Here is an 18,471-nt window from a genome sequence, read left to right on the forward strand (position 1 = left end):
TCTAGTTCTCCATTAAGGGTTTTAAGCTAATACGAACAAAGATTGTTTGGATGTGTTAATCAATGACTTTTACCTTTCATTGAATTTATGATCACTAATAAGCATTAAGGTTTTTGTTTCGAGTTTGTAAGGTAGAAGGTAAATGAAAGGAAATTGCATTGGTTCATTGATTTACTGTATGAGGTTATTCCCAAAAGTGTTAATGGGAAATTTGATACGATTTTGGTTATGCCGTTCATTTTTTATATGCAAAATCAGTGGGAGCCAAGTTTTGTTCCACTTAATTTCATTATTTTCTTAAAGACAGCTCAATAATTTTTTTAGCTTTTTAATCACAAATGGTCCTTGAGGTTTGCCAAATTATCACTTTTGGTCCTTTATGTTTTTTTTTTTTCCTGACATTATTGGTCCCTTATGTTATACCTCACACATCAATTTGGTCCCACCGTCATGTTCCGTCAAAATTTTCCCTTAGATTGCTGACGTGGATTAAACAATGTTTTAAATATTTTGGATTTTATCACAAATGGTACTTGAGGTTTCCGAAATTATTACCTTTCGTCCTTTATATATTTTTTTCTGACATTATTGGTCCTCATGTTACACATCACACATCAATTTAATCCCACCGCGAGATTTCATTTTTTTTGTTTGTTAAATTGCTGACATGACACATATGTAGTGCACACATAGCGAATGAGAAAATGTCAAGTGGATCTAAATGAAGAAATGTTAAAAGAAAATTAGTTTAACATTTAAAATCTTTTTAAAAAGAGAGAAAATTTTTAAAACATACTTTTTTTATTCAAATCCACTTGGCATGTTATTAATGGACATGTAGGCTCCACATATATGTGGCGTCAAATCCGTTAAGTTTTGTTGAAAAACCCTAAACCATTTAAAAATAGTTTAACATTTAAAATATATTTTTAAAAAAAATTAAAAAGAGAGAAAATTTTCAAAACATAATTTTTTTATTTATTCAAATGTCAAATCCGTTAGGTTCTGTTGAAATTTCATCAATTTAATAGGACTTAACGGATTTGATGTGATATAGAGCCCACATGTCCAATAATAACATACCAAGTGGATTTGAATAAAAAACAATTATGTTTTGAAAATTTTGTTTTTTTTATTAATTCTTTTCTAAAAAATTTAAAATGTTAAACTATTTTTAAAAGATATAAAGGACCAATAATGTCAGGAAAAAAATATAAAGGACCAAAGGTGATAATTTCGCAAACCTCAGGGACCATTTGTGATCAAACCCAAAATGTTTAAAACATTGTTTAATCCACTTGGCGTCCCCGTCAGCAATCTAAAGGAAAATTTTGACGGAACCTGACGGCAGGACCAAATTGATGTGTGAGGTGTAACATAAGGGACGAATAATGTCAGAAAAAAAACATAAAGGATTAAAGGTGATAATTTGAAAAACCTCAGGAATCATTTGTGATAAAAACCCTTTTTTTTTTTTTTGCTATTGTTTGGTTCAATTCTTTTAAAAAATTATGTGACTTCAATTTTATGTTTTTTATTCTTGATAAATGAATCCAGTTACATGTCATCATGCAGTATAGCTAGTTATATGCAGTGACTGTAGCTAGCTATATATATGTATAAATGAAAGTGACCTTTGTAAACACAAATTAAGTTTGGTCATGATCATTCTGCATTCTAGTCTTGATGGAAGTCTCATGTGATCTTGAGAGCTTGTATGTGTAATTATAAAAAACTTGAAATATTGAAATGTTCAATAAGTCTTGATAGTTCCGTGCTTGTTCTTCTCATTGGCAGTGACTTAATTAGGAATTATAGTTTAGTTGAATTCTATAGGCCTTACAATAATTTCTATTGAGTTCTTGATGATCATAAGACAAAGTGGGAGACTGTTAGACATATGGATGTCTATCTCATTAAAGTGTGGTCTTATAATCATCAAAGACTTGATACCAATTAGGAGTTTAAATACAACTAAACCTGCAGCTCTATTAAGGTTAGTGTTTTAAGGCTAATATAATAGCTAGAAGGATTCCTATCTTAATTGTGGATTAGAAGTTATAAACCTAATGCAAAAAGGACTTCTTAAGAGTTTCTTGAAGAGCAAGACTCTTAGGAAGATGCATATAAATACAATTGCCGCTGCTCAACCGATCAAGCCAACCCACACAAAAGAATTCATGAAGGAATCAAATTGAGAAAATATGCTCTTGTATATTCTTGATGTGTGTTATGTCATGTGTAGTCATTATAGTTTACATCTCTCACCATATATATATTTATATATATTGGTAAGCTCCCATTGCCAAACCACCAATAAACCATGTATAAATTTAATGGGTCCACCACAACTTTGGAATAATTTCTTTTTTTAAAAAAAAAAAGAGATCATACATCAAAAGTTCTAACGTATGAAAAACAAGTCAAAAGAATTAAAAAAATAAAAAGATTAAAAGAAGAGATGCATTATTTCTAACAAAGATATATAAGCACCAATTAGAATGAAAAAACATAGGTCCCTCTCACTTTGAATAATTTGATTTGTATCTCGACTATAATGTTCTTGTTTTCACTGGGATGAATAATAAACTATTCTAAAACAATATTTTTTTATTTGTTTTTTATAACTTTGATTTGATCTCGACAACGAGGATAAAGCTTGTCTCTTGGTTCTTTTGAGGCACTAATCTTTGTAATCTACTTTATTAACGATGCTTTTTTGGATTTTTTAGCATAAGTTCCTTTCCTCACCTAACAGCTTTTTCATTAATGATAGTTTTTTTCCTCGTAAATGCCTTAAGCATATTATAATAAAAATATGTTTTTTTTTTTCCTCACCATTATTATGATTACAACCTTTTTCGATATTATTTTTGGACAATTAATGGCATTCCCAATAAGGTACGATGTTGTTATAATAAAGAGAAATATTTACAGTGCAATAGTGGATATATCACTTGCTATAGTTGTGAATAAAGTATAACAAAGTGTGGCCGCACGCCCATGCTCATGCTCACGCTCATGCTTGTGCATGTATTTTTCTATCTCTTTAGTTTCTGTTTAAGTTTATTGTATTCGTAAATTAGTCACAAAGATCATTAATCAAAAGATCAAATATAAATATCTATAAAGGAATAATACAAATATGGAATAGTAACCACACATAGTTGATGTAGATACATGCCACAAAATTCCAAGCATTTTTCTTTTTTAAGGTGATCATAAGTGTGACATAATATGAACCTCACATGTTTGTATCTAGCTGTTTTACTATGGAAGCCTGTAAGTTCAGTTGAAAAAAAAAAATAACCAACATTTAATACAATCGTTATCTGTTAGGGACTTCTGTTAAAATTTAACATGGACCCATCAGCTTCGCATGGCGTTCCCAAATGGGCCCTAGACTAAATGAAACGTGGCCACTTATGCCATCTCCAAGTGGGGAGGGTTATATTTAGCCCTCTAATAAATGATTTTATAAGAAATTGTGTCAAGCTACATTTTAACCATCTCCATTCGCCAAGAGCTAAATTTAATATATTAATAGTTTTTAGTATATTATGTAAATTTATTAGTTAATTTAATTACACTATTTATATCCTATTTAAAATATATTTTAGAAGAGAAAAATATTTTAGGATAGGATTTTTGACATTAGCTAGTCGTTTGTGTTTGCAATTAATAATAATTGACAATACATTATGATTTCAAGTCTTTTGTGTTTGCAATTAATAATAATTGACAATACATTATGATGTTCAAGTCTTCATCTTGCTTTAAAAATAACTTTGACATTTGCAACTAATAATAATTGAAAATACATTGTCATGTTCCGGTCTTTGTCTTGTTTTAAAAAACAACTTAAAAATTAATTTAAATGGAAAAAAATGATTTAAAAAAAATGAAGAATAGTTTGTAAAAGAATTTGAGAAATTATGTAAAATGAGGAAATTGAGGAAGGAATATGTAAAATGATGAAGATATGAGAAACTATGTAAGAATGAGGTAGATATTTATACAACAAAAATTTAGGAATTTTTTAGAATTTTTTTAAAAAATCATTTTTTTGGGATTTAAAAAATAATAATAACAAATAACTAGTTAACGTCAGCTAATGGCTAGGTAATATCAGCTGGGCCCATCCAATTATTTAGCATGAGTTGGCCAAAGGGCCACATGACATGTGGCCTGATTTTTATGAATTGGCCCTTTGTGTAGCCCTCCTTTTTTTTTTTTGGTAGCCCTTTCTGTAGCCTACTCTTGGAGATGAGTCTTGGAAATTTCGGGCTATAATATAGCCCTCACTTGGAGATGGCCTAAGGCTGTATTTAGGTGGGGAGGGCTATATTTAGTCCCGAGCTACATTTAGCCCTCTAAAAATAATTTTATAAGAAATAGTGTCAGGATACATTTTAACTGTCTCCAGTAGCAAATGACTAAATTTAATATTTTAATAATTTTTAGTATATTATGTAAATTAATTATTTAATTTAATTAAACTACTGTTAATTAAAAAAAAAGTAACTTAAAAATTCATTTAAAAACAACAACAAATTTCAAGTATGTAGTTAAAAATAATACTTAAAGAAACTAGTAAAAACACTTACTTCATCGAAGACATTGGCTCCACTTAGATGTCTCCTCTTGGCCCTTTTCAAGGCTTGATGCCATTTGTTCATGCTCGGAAATATGTGCTTCTTCCACCGAATCACTACAACTTTCATGGTTTCTCGGCATCGGAGTGATGCCTTCGTAAAGCTTGTAGTATTTTTAAGAAACACGCATCCAAACGTTGCCAGAAGTTTGGCTTGTACCCTTGAGACTATCTTCGGAGACTTTTAAGTAAGCCTTGCAAAGAGTTTCACCTTCCCTTTGAGTCCAATTTCCTCTTTTCTTTGAAGTACCGGCTATTTTTTCTAACAATGGGAGAAAATGATTTTTTTTAATGGAAAAAGATGAAGATAGTTTGTAAAAGAATGAAGAGAATGTGAGAAATAATGTAAAAGGATGAAATTGAGGAAGGAATATGTAAAATAATGAAGATGTTGTGAGAAATAGTGTAAGAATGAAGTAGGTATTTATAATTTAAAAAAATTAGATTTTTTTTAAAAAAAATCATTTATTCTGATTTTTTTATTTTAAAAAAAAATCTAGATGACGTCAGCTAACCGCTTGGTTACTTAAGACCCTTGATTTGCAATGGTTTTTTAATAAATGGCTACAAATGACCTATTTGATACAGGGAAAAAAAAAAAAAAAAGGGAATGGGGCCCCATCCAATTATTTAGTTCGGGTTGGGCAAAGGGCCACATATGGTCCTAATTTTTTAGGAATTGGCCCTTTGTGTAGTCCTCCCTTTTTTGGGTGGGATTTCATTTAGTCCGAGGCTCACTTGGGACACGTCATGAGAAGCTGGTGGGTCCACATAAGCTTTTAACGGAGGTCCTAACAAATTAACTAATAGATGCATTAAATCGGTACGGAATTAAACGTTATATATGTGACTGAGACGAAAAAAACTTCATGTATCTAAGGCTGCAACTCGGAAAACTTTGTATTAGTAAAATAAAAATTCCCCTAATTTTTATTTTTGTGAAGAATCCAAACAAGGAAAATTGGTGTATATCAATTTAGAGATTCAAACTTTTATTCAAATTTCAAGCTTATTTCCCTCTTCTAAAATGCATGATAAAAGCAGAATGAGAACTTCATTCCGATATGGAAAGATTTCAATTGAAGTCACGGTTATTAGTGGTCCATGTTGCATGGAATGGTGATTGAAAACAAGTATCTCGTCTATTACTTGAGTTTGTATAAAATTGAAAATAGTATATAATGTTGAAAGTATTATTTTGGTTTTGGCTGAAGAATGGCGTAGTTGAATATTCAATATTGTATTCTTTTTATGAATAGACAGCCGGTAACATACTTGCATTGATTTTGTTCTTTGGATACAAGCGATATTAGGAGAAGGGAGAATCGAACCTAAGATGTTGGATACATGAATAAATACTCTTAATCAACTCAACCACAAACCTGTACATCATTTTTATCAAAGTAAGTAAATAAGAGCCAAAAACACAAAAAAAAAAAACAAAAAATATTAGAAGAGGGTTGACCCAAACATTTATCTCTCCACGAACGTTTTCCCTCTCTGTATCTGTCTCTCTCCTCTTCAATTCTCTGCCATTAACGAGGGGTTCTTTTCTGGAAAGAAAATAATTATTACGAAAATGCCTCTCTGGCTCCGCCTCTCACTCTCATCACTCTGTTTTCGTATCGCTTTTTCTCCCTCGCAAAGAAAGCGTTATGTTTCTCTCTCCTCCTCTGCCTTAAAACCCACCCAGGCCTATATATATCTGTACATAGCCGCCAATAGCCCTGAGCTGTGTTTTGCTTTTCCTTACTCACTGAAATTTCATATCAAGCAAAAAAAGAAGAAAAAAAAGCAACCCCAACTTTGTACTATGCTTTCTTTCTAATAACTGTCCTCTTGCCTTTTCTGCTTCTCTCATTATTTGATTGTTGCCCCTGCATTTTAAGCCCTTACCTTTTCTGCTCCTCAGTCCTTGCCTTGCTCTTTGGGCTGGAAAGAGATAGAAGAAGCTAACAAAAAGTGAGTTCTCTTTTTCTCCACAATCTTTTGGTTTCTTATCTGATTCTTGCTGTGATTGATTCACCAAGTAAAGGGTACCACTTCAAATTTTGGGGGTCTTGCTTTTGATCACTCTAAGCTAAAGAAAGGCCTCATTTTTATTGGGTTCCATTTCTTTTTTGTTGGGTTGGGTGAGTTTCATGCCATGTTCCAACTGGTTGATTCAACTTTTTTCTTTTTGAAGATCACTTGCCATATATATATTAGGTAGGAGGAGTCACCAATATCTCCTTCAGACCATTTTATTGGGCATCAAAGAAAACAAAAAATGGCAGATAAAGACCCTGATATTTGTTCCCACAAATTCCCTTCTGCTTTTCAGGTACTAATTTAATCAACCCATATCCTGAAGTTTCATTTTTCACATCTGTTTATCCATATCATGTCTCTGTGTTTGCTGCCTCTAGTGCTCTCTTTTGCTTGAAAAAAACATTAATTTGAACTTTACAGGTATTGGAAGAACTAAGAGAACTATGGGGCATGGCCTTTCCCATTACAGCCATGAACTGTTTGGTTTTTGTCCGAGCTGTGGTTTCAGTCCTATTTCTAGGCAGGCTTGGAAGCCTAGAGCTAGCAGGAGGTGCCCTCTCCATAGGCTTCACCAACATCACTGGCTACTCTGTGTTGGTGGGTCTTGCCTCAGGCCTAGAACCTGTTTGTAGCCAAGCCTATGGGAACAAAAATTGGGAGCTTCTCACTCTGTCCCTCCAAAGAATGGTCCTGATCCTTCTCTTGGCAATAATACCCATCAGCCTCTTATGGCTCAATCTTGAAACAATCATGGTGTTCATGGGACAAGACAAAGCAATCACATCAATGGCTGCCACTTACTGTTTGTATTCAATCCCAGACTTGTTAACAAACACAGTTTTGCAGCCTTTGAGGGTTTTTTTGAGGTCGCAGAAAGTGACCAAGCCAATGATGTACTGTTCAATGATAGCTGTGGCCTTCCACGTGCCTTTGAACTGGGTTTTGGTGGAGGTGATGGGGCTTGGAGTGCCAGGAGTGGCCATGGCGTCGGTGCTGACGAACCTGAACATGGTGGTGCTGATGGCAGCGTACGTGTGGTGGGGATGGAGGCAGGGGGAGATGAGATGGAAGGCTGGGATTGGAGATTTGTGTGGTGGGATTGGACAACTGTTGAAGTTGGCAGTGCCAAGCTGCTTGGGCATATGTTTGGAGTGGTGGTGGTATGAGATTATGATTGTGATGGCTGGTTATTTGCCAAATCCTACTGTCGCTGTGGCCGCCACTGGGATTCTTATTCAGACCACTAGCATGATGTACACTGTCCCCATGGCCCTTGCTGGCTGTGTTTCTGCCAGGGTAAGTTCCCTTCCCTAATAATTATTCTCTCTCTCTTTTATTATTCCTATGGCTAATTTGGAGCAATCATCCTTCAACTACGAACTGCACTTTCGTGCTTAAACTCCAAAACTAGTTGTGTTCGTCTTCAAATTACTAAAAAAATTGACAGAATTGAAGGAAAGGTCATTAGTGCAACGCATAACTTAATTGAGGACAATAACAACTATTTTTGTTGTTCAAAAACGAAAATATAACTCGAGGTATGAGATCATTGTTATAATTTAGCCTATAATTATTTATAGGGCTCATTTGTTTCGCCTCTTACACAATCATATGTTAATGGCCTTTTCGGACTCTTTGTATCATAAGGAGTCTAAAAAGGAAAACATAAATCTTCTTGTTTGGAATTAATTATTTATCGTTAGACTTATGCTATTAGCAATTAACTCTTAATTTAATTAAAAAAATTTCTTTAAAATGTTAAAATATATCGCAAGCTGAATCTCATAAAACACAAGTTTGAATCAGGATTCTAGTGCTATAGCTGCTATTTTATACATGATTGATTAGGTATAGACTGTGTCTGAAGTTAGTGGCAACTCGTTTGTGATGAAAATATTGTCCTATTATAGTCTTTTTGGATGGGTCAACATGCTGAATGGTCCCCTATAAACACCATTGAATGAGTGTATTTGTATAGCAACATTGCCAAGACAAAAGTAGAATAAATTCTTTAGTTTTCGAGTTGCAATTTTTTTTAATTAGCAAGTCTACATCTAAACCAACAAATAAATAAAACAAAGTAAATAAGAAAGTAGAAAATAATGCATATATTCCAAATCTCGAAGTGGAAATTAATAAAAGTTTTATGGGGGAGATGCTTTCAATCTGTTTGCGGGATTGCATCACTTATATGCAACGAGATAGGTCATACTTGTAATGTGACAGGACAAATTAGTATAGGACACGCAAGTGCCTGTTAAATTTACTCTCAATTGCTCCTTTAACATAAAGCTCCCACCACTTCTATGACGAATCCATTCAACCAACAAAAGAAAGTGAACCAGCAAACAGCCCATTTCTCAGACAGATGTTTACTATTCATAGGCCCAGTACAATATCTGGGATTCTGGGACCCATCAAATATAAAAATGCAGATTTTAGTGGTAATTAATGATCACAATTTCGTTGAGGAGACAATGACATTCTTGTCAGAGAGTGCTTCGAGCAGTAGCGCACGTGCGCATGCGCGTGTGGATGACTCTCAGCTATTGATGTAGTGAAACTTACACTTGCATCAATAGTTGAAAGTCGCACGCACGTTGACGAGTGCACAACTCTTAGCTACTAGTGCAGTAAAATTTACGCTTGCATCAATAGTCGAGAGTCGAGTGCACATTGACAAACTAGCTAGCAAAATTCCTCTTGTTATGTATTTGCTTTACTAATACAGTGTTTGTTTCAATGTTCACATATATTTTGCAGGTTGGGAATGAGCTTGGTTCAGGCAAGCCATACAGGGCCAAGCTAGCAGCCATGGTAGCATTGGGATGTGCATTTGTGATTGGCATCGTCAATGTGACATGGACGGTGATTCTTAGAGAGAGGTGGGCTGGCCTGTTCACCAAGGACGAGCTGGTCAAAATCTTGGTTGCATCAGTTATGCCAATTATGGGGCTTTGTGAGTTAGGCAACTGCCCTCAAACTACTGGCTGTGGCATCTTACGTGCCACAGCGCGCCCGGCTGTGGGTGCCCGTATCAATTTGGTCTCTTTCTATTTTGTGGGCACTCCTGTTGCGGTCGGGCTAGCATTCTGGCTCAAGGTAGGGTTTGGTGGGCTTTGGTTTGGCCTTTTATCTGCTCAAGTGGCTTGTGCTGTGTCTATTCTCTATGTTGTGCTGGTCAAGACTGATTGGGAGGCTGAGGCTTTGAAGGCCAAGATGCTCACAGGCTTGGAAATGGGGGTTTGCAATGGGGTGAAAGAAAAAGGCCATCAAAATGATGAAGAAAACAGGTTATTGATGCATGGAGATGACAATAACAATAATAATATAGATGATGAGATTTTTTAGGCTTATGTGGGGATGGGTTTTGATTTTGATGTGTTTTGACTCTTTTGATGTGACCGGCTTTATGGGGGCTCTGCTTTTGTTGTGTAGTTGCTTTAATTACTTTTTTTTAGGATGAAGGGGCTGCTGAGCTGACTCATGCGTAGATTTTTGTGTTTTGGCTTTGTGTGAGCTGCCTCTTAATTTGTTTTCATGGGCATTGCCATGGGTCTCCTGTTTTTGTCGCTAGGGACAGTGTCACTCTCCAGGGTCCAGGCAAGTGTATGGCATGGTACTTCAAAGAAGGATATTTAATATTAGGGTTTGGGGCCAGGCATGCCTATATTTAATATTCAGACCAAAGAGAAAATATTCAAAATGGCCAGGTATGTATTCAGAATTAAAAATGATTATAATGTTACAAAAATAAAATAATTAGATAATGAAAAGTATCACTGAATATTGGGAATATAATTATATTTACTCTTTTAGTGTTTACACTAACAGAATTCTCTAAGATAGAATTCACTAATACTCAGATTTCACTCTTTTTTTTTTCTTCCTCTCACTCCTTTCTTATCTTAATTTCTTTCCTCTCTTCTCTGTTGGTGTGTTTTGCTAAGCAATGGGAAACCTATTTATAGGCAAATTGGAAGGCTTCTAACATCATCATTAAGCTCCAACATTATCATTAAGCTTTTTGAATATTATTTCCTTCTTTTCTTTATATTAGCTCCGCTACTTTCTTTACAACATATGACTAACTTTTAGGCCTGAAGAAGAATATTTTGTAATTTTTAAGCCAAAATAGTTTTGTATCGAGTCTAAGGGTTAGTTTGGCGTTGCTGTGCTTTAAAAGAAAAAAAAATTGCTTTTGTTGTGCTGCGATAATAATCAACTGTGAAAAAAAGTAACTAGGTGTTTGGTAAACTGTATGTGAAAAATTGTTGTGAGTAGTCAAAGTGTTTGATAAATTTTTATTAGAAGTAGTTTTAGTGTGTATAATGGCAAAAAAGGACACGGTGATTAAAATGTTTTTCTTCATTCTTTTTCTACTTTAAAAAAAAAAAAAAAAACCTAACTAACTTCACTACATACATTTTTTTGTTAATCAAACCAACCACCATCCTTTCCCTTCTCTGATTTCTCTTTTCTTTTTCCTTCCCATGTAATTTTTTTTTTCTTTCTTCCTCTTCTCTTCTTTCTCTCTTCTTCTTCCTCTTCTCAATTACGATTTCGCTCTCTCTCTCTCTCTCTCTCTCTCTCTCTCTCTCTCTCTCTCTCACAGAGCTTTGCCCAGGCCCTTCCTACCCGACCCCAAATCTACTCACCACACCCAGCCCCTTCCCCACGACAAACTCCAGCCAACCACCACCGTTTTCTCTCTCTCCTCCTCCATCCACCCAAGACGCAATCCACCCGACTCAGATTCGCCAACGTGACTGCCCAGATCCATCAAGCCATACCCACTACCCAAATATGAATATACTGTTTTTACTCTATTTTAAATCAATTTAATATAAATTTTACGAATCTATTGATTTGATGATCAACACATAAAAATTCAATTTAATTAAGACCCAAGAAGTTACCTAAATTGATGGGAGACGAAGGAGGAAGAAGAGTTCATACTGGAGAGGAAACCCCAATAGAATGAATAAGAAGGATAAGGGCTGTCATTTTGGAAAAGTAATAAGGGTGTTATGGGAAAAAAAAAATTCATTAACTCTCCGTTTGGATGAAAGAATTGAAAATTACATAGAATCCTAAAATGACAGAATTTAGATTTCCATCATTTCAATTTATGGCAATTGAAGATTTCAGTGTTTGGATTTATGTATGTTAAATTTTGTAAATCACAGAATTTTGTTAATGACACTACGAAAATTGTGAAATGCGTATATTTTGGTGGAAATTAAACTAGGGAATTTGGTGCCCCAATTTTCTCTCATCCAAACGGAGGGTAAATACTGAGTTATTTTCTCTCATCCAAACGAAGGGTAAAACAACCAATGACTTTTTTTAAAATCGATTTTTAGAAGCAATGGTGGAGCAGCTTTAAGAAATTGGTGCGAGAGATTCAAGATTTTAAAATAAGTGGCTGTCTAATACTTTAACAAATGCTTTGGTTGGTTAATTTTTTTTTTAAAAAGCCACTTTTTTTTTTTTTCCCTAAGCACTCTCAAACGCGGGCTAAAAGTTACAAAATATCTTTTTTTAGGCCTAAAAGTTAGGCCTACAAACCCGAACGTCAGGCCCAACTAAGCACCTTATGTTTATTGATTTATTAATGTCCATTAATAAATCTTCAATTAATCCTAATAAATTGACCTAAATCACCTTTAATGTTTTTCCCATATCTTAACCTAATTGGTGTGTGATTCAATGTTCTAATTAGCAAGCATGGGTGGTTGCGGTTCTGTTACCCCAACTTTTCAATGAAATCATGAACTGACCGACATATTGCAGTATGGTAAAAAGACGAATCATGAACCGACTGACATAAGAGTATGCTCATGCTTAAAAATATTGTTGAAATAAGCAGAACTTTTTATCATTGGCAATGATTCTTTAACTCATATACGAAGAGAATGAATTTTATTATTAAAAATAAATCAATACAATCCACAATCCTGCTAAAGCACAATTAATCAACTAAATAGTTGATTGCAAGCTAGAGATTATCTCGGCTAACCCAATAATAACAACCTAACAAAATTACCAACACAACCGATGAGTTTGCAATACTAATTGAAACCCATGTTCCTACTAGATAAAGTTTAATTATTTACTAATTAAGTGTTGAGGCCCAAAAAATCCAAAGCTGGACCCAAATATATTTCTAGTCCAATACGACAACTAACTTGGGAACAAACCCAACTTGGGCACGCAAGAGTTCGTCATATACACTTGCACACATGTCATGACAAAGCAAATAAGCAACAAGCCACGCAAATGCCTGGGGCTTGCTGAGTGGATTATGGTATGGATGGTAACGAATTTTCATGAGGCCCATTGATGAGCCGAGAAATGAAAGTTTTGGGCTGCTTGGGAGCCCCGAAACTCAAGCCTATTTCTTGAGCCCAAATATGTGGGTAAGCATAAATGAGATAAAATAGCCCAATACTTTAGGAAAAAATAGCCCAATACTCTAGGAAATTAGCCCATTCCCTTAATGGGTTAACCTATCACCTTAGAATGGCCCAAATGACTTATAAAATATCTGAAAGTCTCTAGCACATGGCTGGAGACAAAACAACGACAAAAGCCAAATGTTACCTATGCATGCAAGCTGCTAGGAATCTCCAGCACATGGCCAAAGACAAATCCCAACACAAGCCATCCAAAAAGCCAAAGGATACTTGAGCAAAACACCCTTTAGACCAGCGCCACTACCCACTCATCTCTCCTACCAGCTCTTGCCATGAAATAAGGGAGGAAAGAAGGTGAGGCAGTAGCTAAAAATAAGAGTTTAACACTAAAGCAACTGCGGGAAGGCCTTAGAGCTCCCAAAAATATTGTCTTTGTGTGTTTGGACAGAGGAAGGTTTCACAAAAGAGGTTAAATCAAAGGAAGAGAAGAGAAATGGAGGAGAAAACTTAGCAAAATTGGAGATAACCAACTAAGGTTTTCTTGGGAAAAATGAGCTTCCAGCGCCTATAAAAAAGAGGCACCTTCTACCCAACAAAACAACTAAAAAAGGGCATACAACCCACATCCAGAGTGCAATCTTCATCTCTCAACCCTTCAATTTCGAGTTTTATTTCTCCATCTCTTCTCATTTTCTCTTATGGCAAGCCATTCTAGAGTCTGACAGAGCTTTTGTCAAACTACCGGAAAATTGCTCAAACCACCCACTTCTCCTCCCTCATCTTTCTCCCCATCTCTCTCTCCTGAACGAATCCTCTTAAAATCTCTTCCCCCTTACTTTGAACCTCTGTTTCTCATAAGAAATCACAGCTCTCTCTCTTTCATGCTAAACTCATGATTGCTTAGCTTCCATGCCACAAGCTTCTCAAGCCAAGCCAAGAATTTATCTGTAAGCAACCGTTGTTTTTGTTGGTGAAGATAACCAGGGTGCTTCCTAAGGCTTCACTACACTTTCGAAGTATTCTTTGGGTCTGATTCTCGAACTCAAACATAGGGGATAATTTCACCCATTTGCTCCTTACTGCAGCCCAACCCATTTGTAGTTGAAGGAACAAAAAAACCCCAACATTAAGTTATATTAATTCACTAAATATTCAAATGATATTTTTTCAAGGTTGAGATTAAAAAAAAACACACAATAGGGGAACTTCAAGGGATTGGTGGAGATTACACTTCATTAGTAATACATTCAAAGACTACGTGAGAGAGAGAGAGAGAGAGAGGAATAATAAAGAGATAAAAATAAAAAAAAAAAAAAAAAAAAAAAAAGAAGAAGAAGAAGAGAGGAGATAAGAGAGAAGAGAGAAAGATCAATCTAAATGATGAAGTCCTAGCCTCTTTCAATTAATATAAAATAATTATAAGTATTTATTTTAATAATTAATGGAATTATATTGTGGTCTTTCAATTAATATAAAATAATTATAAGTATTTATTTTAATAATTAATGGAATTATATTGTGGTTTGTGGTATACAACATTATTTGGATATGCAGAACCGCAACTACAACCGCATTTTGCAATTTCGTGATAAATCGGTTTAGATGCAATAAAACCTCAGTTGGTATTTGCGATTTTTCAATTTTTCGGTCTAAAATGCCAGCCCTATTAGCAAGGTAGTTGACAATTGGAACTCTTCCTCTTGGATTGTGAATTAGAGGTCCTTTTCAATTCTCCCTTAACTAAGCAATGACCCTATTACGGTTAATCCTGAGTGCTTCCACAACTTCAGGCTCTCTCAACAACAAAGCAACTAGACTAGACAAAATTAATAATCAAAGGCCCAAGGTGCGTCCAAGGCCCAAAATTAGAACAAAAAACTATCAACTTCGATTAATAAGAGGGAGAAGATGTCGTTTTGATCCACTGCCAACCAACAAGAAAAGATCCAAGGGCCAACTTTTCAGTGCACCAACCAAGAAGAAAAAAGAACAAAAAGTGAATGAAGTACTTATGAAACTGCATTTCACTTCAATAAGAAACAAGTCATAGTTTAGAATGATTTACGTTTATGCGAATTGGTTACACATATGCCCCATCAACTTTGAGGTCTGTCCTATATTGCCCCCTAAAAAATTGACTCACATTGCCCCCTAGATAATGACTCCATGCATACCTGTAACCTATACAGATTCATAATATTTACTACCGATTCATTGTCTTCGTATGCTTCCTTCGAAAACAAGGTTGTTGATCTCATACATTATCAAACAGGCAACAATTTCCAAATCACATTTTCACTTGCATTTGTTTGGTACAAAAATGCTTTCCCATCTGTGCTCGTACTCTCTTAACCCATCCATCTGTCATTTCTTTCAATTTTATCCACCTAGCAATACTCCCTTTTATTTATTCATGTTTTTCTTTGATTGTATGAGTGAGCACGTATGCATGTATGCATCCAAATGCAAGGCCAAAATCAATCACAAAATTACTAAGCAGGCAAATATAAAATTTCCGAGCTCATAACAAGGGAAGATCTAGAACTTGAGACAAACCTATCGAAATGTTGCAAAAAAATTAGCTGAATCTTTTCTCAACACTAGTCTTCTCGCCTGGTAATGACCTCCCCTTGCTTTGAGAGAAATTCGATCCCTCTCTTGAAATCTGACGGATATTATGCCTAACATCAGTTCTTGTTCTTCTAGAAGTGTCTGAAGAGACCGCATCCCTGCTCTTACCAGGGTGTTCTCCACCTGCCCTTCCCCTTTGAGCATTTCTAAAAGGTGCTTTCACATCGATATCAGAATTCCTATCTCTTCTTCCACCTGACCTTCCTCCTTCAACATTTCTGGAAGGTGTTTTCCCATTAAAATCAGAGTTTCTAGCTTTTCTTCCACCTGATGTTCCTCTTTCAACATTTCTGGAAGGTGTTTTCCCATTAAAATCAGATTTTCTAGCTTTTCTTCCACCTGATGTTCCTCTTTCAGCATTTCTGGAAGGTGTTTTCCCATCAAAATGAGATTTCCTACCTCTCCTTCCTCTGTTATTAATACCACGTTTTTCAATGCTTGTCTCACTCAGATCTTCATCCTCTTCATCACTGTCATCATCATACAAAAATTCAGTATCAGATGAATCACGCAACTCGCCTTCCTGCTCTTCCTCACTTTCATCATCCTCCTTTTCTTCACCTTTTCCTTTAGGAACATCAACTACTGCCTTCTTTTCTTGAGTACTTCCGCCGGGCACGCTAACCATTTTACTATCTTCCTTTACTGTGTTCATGAGGTGAATATACTGGCTTCTCATATTCACTAATTGATGATTCTCAATAATCGTACCCCTCTTATATCCCTCTCTCAAAACAACAGTATAAGTTCCTATCTTGTTTGACAAATAAAATATACCTGGGTGGTGAAGCAATGCTTGCTTAAACCTCGACCGAAGACCCAAATATTCTCCAAGACACAGCAAATTCTCCCTGTCTGTCTTCTTGGGAACCAAAATATGCAGAAGCTCGTGCAGAATTGCTACCACCCACTTATCTGATTCGTCACTCTTAGACGAAAGATGAGCTGCATTTTCATATGGAGACACATAAGGCAACTTCTGCCACTCATCAATCCACTTCTTCAACTTCTTATCCATCTCAAAACCTCTGGAGAACTGCATAGGAAAAACACATTGCTCTTCCTCCTTAAAAGGCGAATCCCCACTCAATGCCCTCTTCTTCTTAGCTGAAGCCTTCTTCTCCTTAGCTGCAGCGTTCTTCTCGAAAACCGAAGTTGCCATTTCATTTCTCCAACATACCAACTCCAAATCCCGCAAATCCTTCCACCCAGATGCCGAATTTTTGCCAACAACAATATTAAAATAGTCCGGATACTCGTGGACTAAACTTTTCTGATAATCATGAGGAAGACCCAGATCCCATTTCAAGCTCTCGATGACATTTAGCGGCAATTTATTGGTTCTTACCAGCATCAAGAGCTTCAAAAGCCGGTCAGCGACATCCTGCCTGTAGCTCTCACTCTGATACATCAGCTCCTCCTCGGCATCGAGATCGAGCACTTGGCCAGTGAGCCGGACATGAGGCTGGATTGCGCCGCCGCCGGGAAGGAACTCCTCGAAAATCGAAGGGTATTTGCGGATGAAATCGATGGGGCGCGTGGGTATCATAAGGGATTCTCTGTTTTGGGCGATGATGGAAATGGGGAGGGACTTGGACGGCTCTGATTTGATGAAATTCTTGATGTTGACCATTGGCCTGAGGTTCTTCTCCCTCTCGACGGCGTGGTCGAGGCCTCGATCTCGGACCCATTTGGTAGTGGCGTCTACGAAGAAGGTTCTGTGGCGGCTATGGCTGTGGTGGGAGGACTGAGAGTGTGGTTTTGGGAGAGAGCGAAAGGTGAAGTAAATGGGAGACATCGATTCGTCGCTCTTTGTGAACAAGGAGGGCGAGGGTTTAAGGAGGGTTTTGCATTGTTTACTTTCCAGTGCACCTTTTTAAATTTCTTTTTTCTCCTTTTAATATAAACTAGCCTCTTGGCACATGCTCACACATGTGCCAATTGGTTTTTTATTTATTTATTTATTTATTTATTTATAAATTTAATTTTTAAAAATTAAGAAAAGATAGCATGGGTAGTTATGTTTTACAAAAGTATAACTTATTATCTGATTTTGTTTTTAATTTTAATTTTTTTAAATATAAAAAAAATATCATATTATCCTCATTTAATTAATAATTTCAATTCTTAATATTTGAATTAACCAAGGGCATTTTCTGGTATTTTGAATGTTTCACAATTCTCTTCATTTTGCTTTATATATATAGATAGATAAACGATGTTATGCCAAAGAAGCATCCTACTCAAAAAGTAAATTAAAAAATTAAGATTCTTTTTAAAAACATGAGTTTTCAAATAGTAATTTTAGAGTGCTGTTAAACGAACCCGAATATTAATTGAGTACACCATATGATCTAAATACATCCTAATATTTAAATCAAAATGTAAAATTAACTAAGTACACCCTATCTAACTATCAAAAATACCCCTTATACACCCTAATACACTCTATCACACAACACAACACCAAAAGCACAAAGAAATTCAAATGCAAATAAAATTTTATTCACTTGGTGATGGTTCTTAGCATCCTGTGTAATGCTCAACTTGGCATAAAGATCCAAAATTGCACTGCCCACAAAGACATTCGAATGCAAACCTATCTTTGTTGCACATGTATGAAGTTGTTGCTTGCCTATGGTTAGGTCTCCAAGTGTAGTTGACGAGTGAATGACAATGCCAAATGTGAATTCGTTGGGTATGATATTCGAAACAAGCATTCTTGAAAAGAGATAA

General features: G+C 35.6%; 2 protein-coding genes across 3 annotated transcripts; one reads left to right on the plus strand and one right to left on the minus strand.

Moving 5' to 3' along the window:
* Positions 1 to 6,541: 6,541 nt before the first annotated feature.
* On the plus strand, positions 6,542 to 10,366 carry LOC117637942 (protein DETOXIFICATION 54). 2 transcript variants are annotated; one of them, XM_034372995.1, is made up of 4 exons: positions 6,542 to 6,616; positions 6,840 to 6,977; positions 7,106 to 7,981; positions 9,449 to 10,366. In XM_034372995.1, the coding sequence occupies exons 2-4, from the start codon at positions 6,924 to 6,926 to the stop codon at positions 10,034 to 10,036; spliced, it is 1,518 nt and encodes a 505-aa protein (XP_034228886.1). In that variant the 5' UTR covers positions 6,542 to 6,616; positions 6,840 to 6,923; the 3' UTR covers positions 10,037 to 10,366. The 2 variants fall into 2 exon arrangements, with proteins under 2 accessions (XP_034228886.1, XP_034228887.1); XM_034372996.1 differs by lacking the exon at positions 6,542 to 6,616 and having other exon boundaries at positions 6,775 to 6,977.
* A 5,215-nt stretch (positions 10,367 to 15,581) lies between these two features.
* LOC117637421 (protein WHAT'S THIS FACTOR 9, mitochondrial) lies at positions 15,582 to 17,585 on the minus strand. The gene has a single exon (XM_034372304.1). The coding sequence runs from the start codon at positions 17,531 to 17,533 to the stop codon at positions 15,683 to 15,685; it is 1,851 nt and encodes a 616-aa protein (XP_034228195.1). The 5' UTR covers positions 17,534 to 17,585; the 3' UTR covers positions 15,582 to 15,682.
* Positions 17,586 to 18,471: the final 886 nt, after the last annotated feature.

This window comes from Prunus dulcis, chromosome 8 (genome assembly GCF_902201215.1).
Source record: "Prunus dulcis chromosome 8, ALMONDv2, whole genome shotgun sequence".
In the NCBI taxonomy this organism is placed as follows: domain Eukaryota; kingdom Viridiplantae; phylum Streptophyta; class Magnoliopsida; order Rosales; family Rosaceae; genus Prunus; species Prunus dulcis.

Excerpts from the sequence above, each read along its gene's own strand:
- LOC117637421 (XM_034372304.1), bottom strand. The coding sequence starts at position 17,533 with ATGTCTCCCATTTACTTCACCTTTCGCTCTCTCCCAAAACCACACTCT.
- LOC117637942 (XM_034372995.1), top strand. The coding sequence starts at position 6,924 with ATGGCAGATAAAGACCCTGATATTTGTTCCCACAAATTCCCTTCTGCT. Across the intron at positions 6,978-7,105 it reads AATTCCCTTCTGCTTTTCAG|GTATTGGAAGAACTAAGAGA; the intron begins GTACTAATTTAA and ends TGAACTTTACAG. Across the intron at positions 7,982-9,448 it reads CTGGCTGTGTTTCTGCCAGG|GTTGGGAATGAGCTTGGTTC; the intron begins GTAAGTTCCCTT and ends TATATTTTGCAG.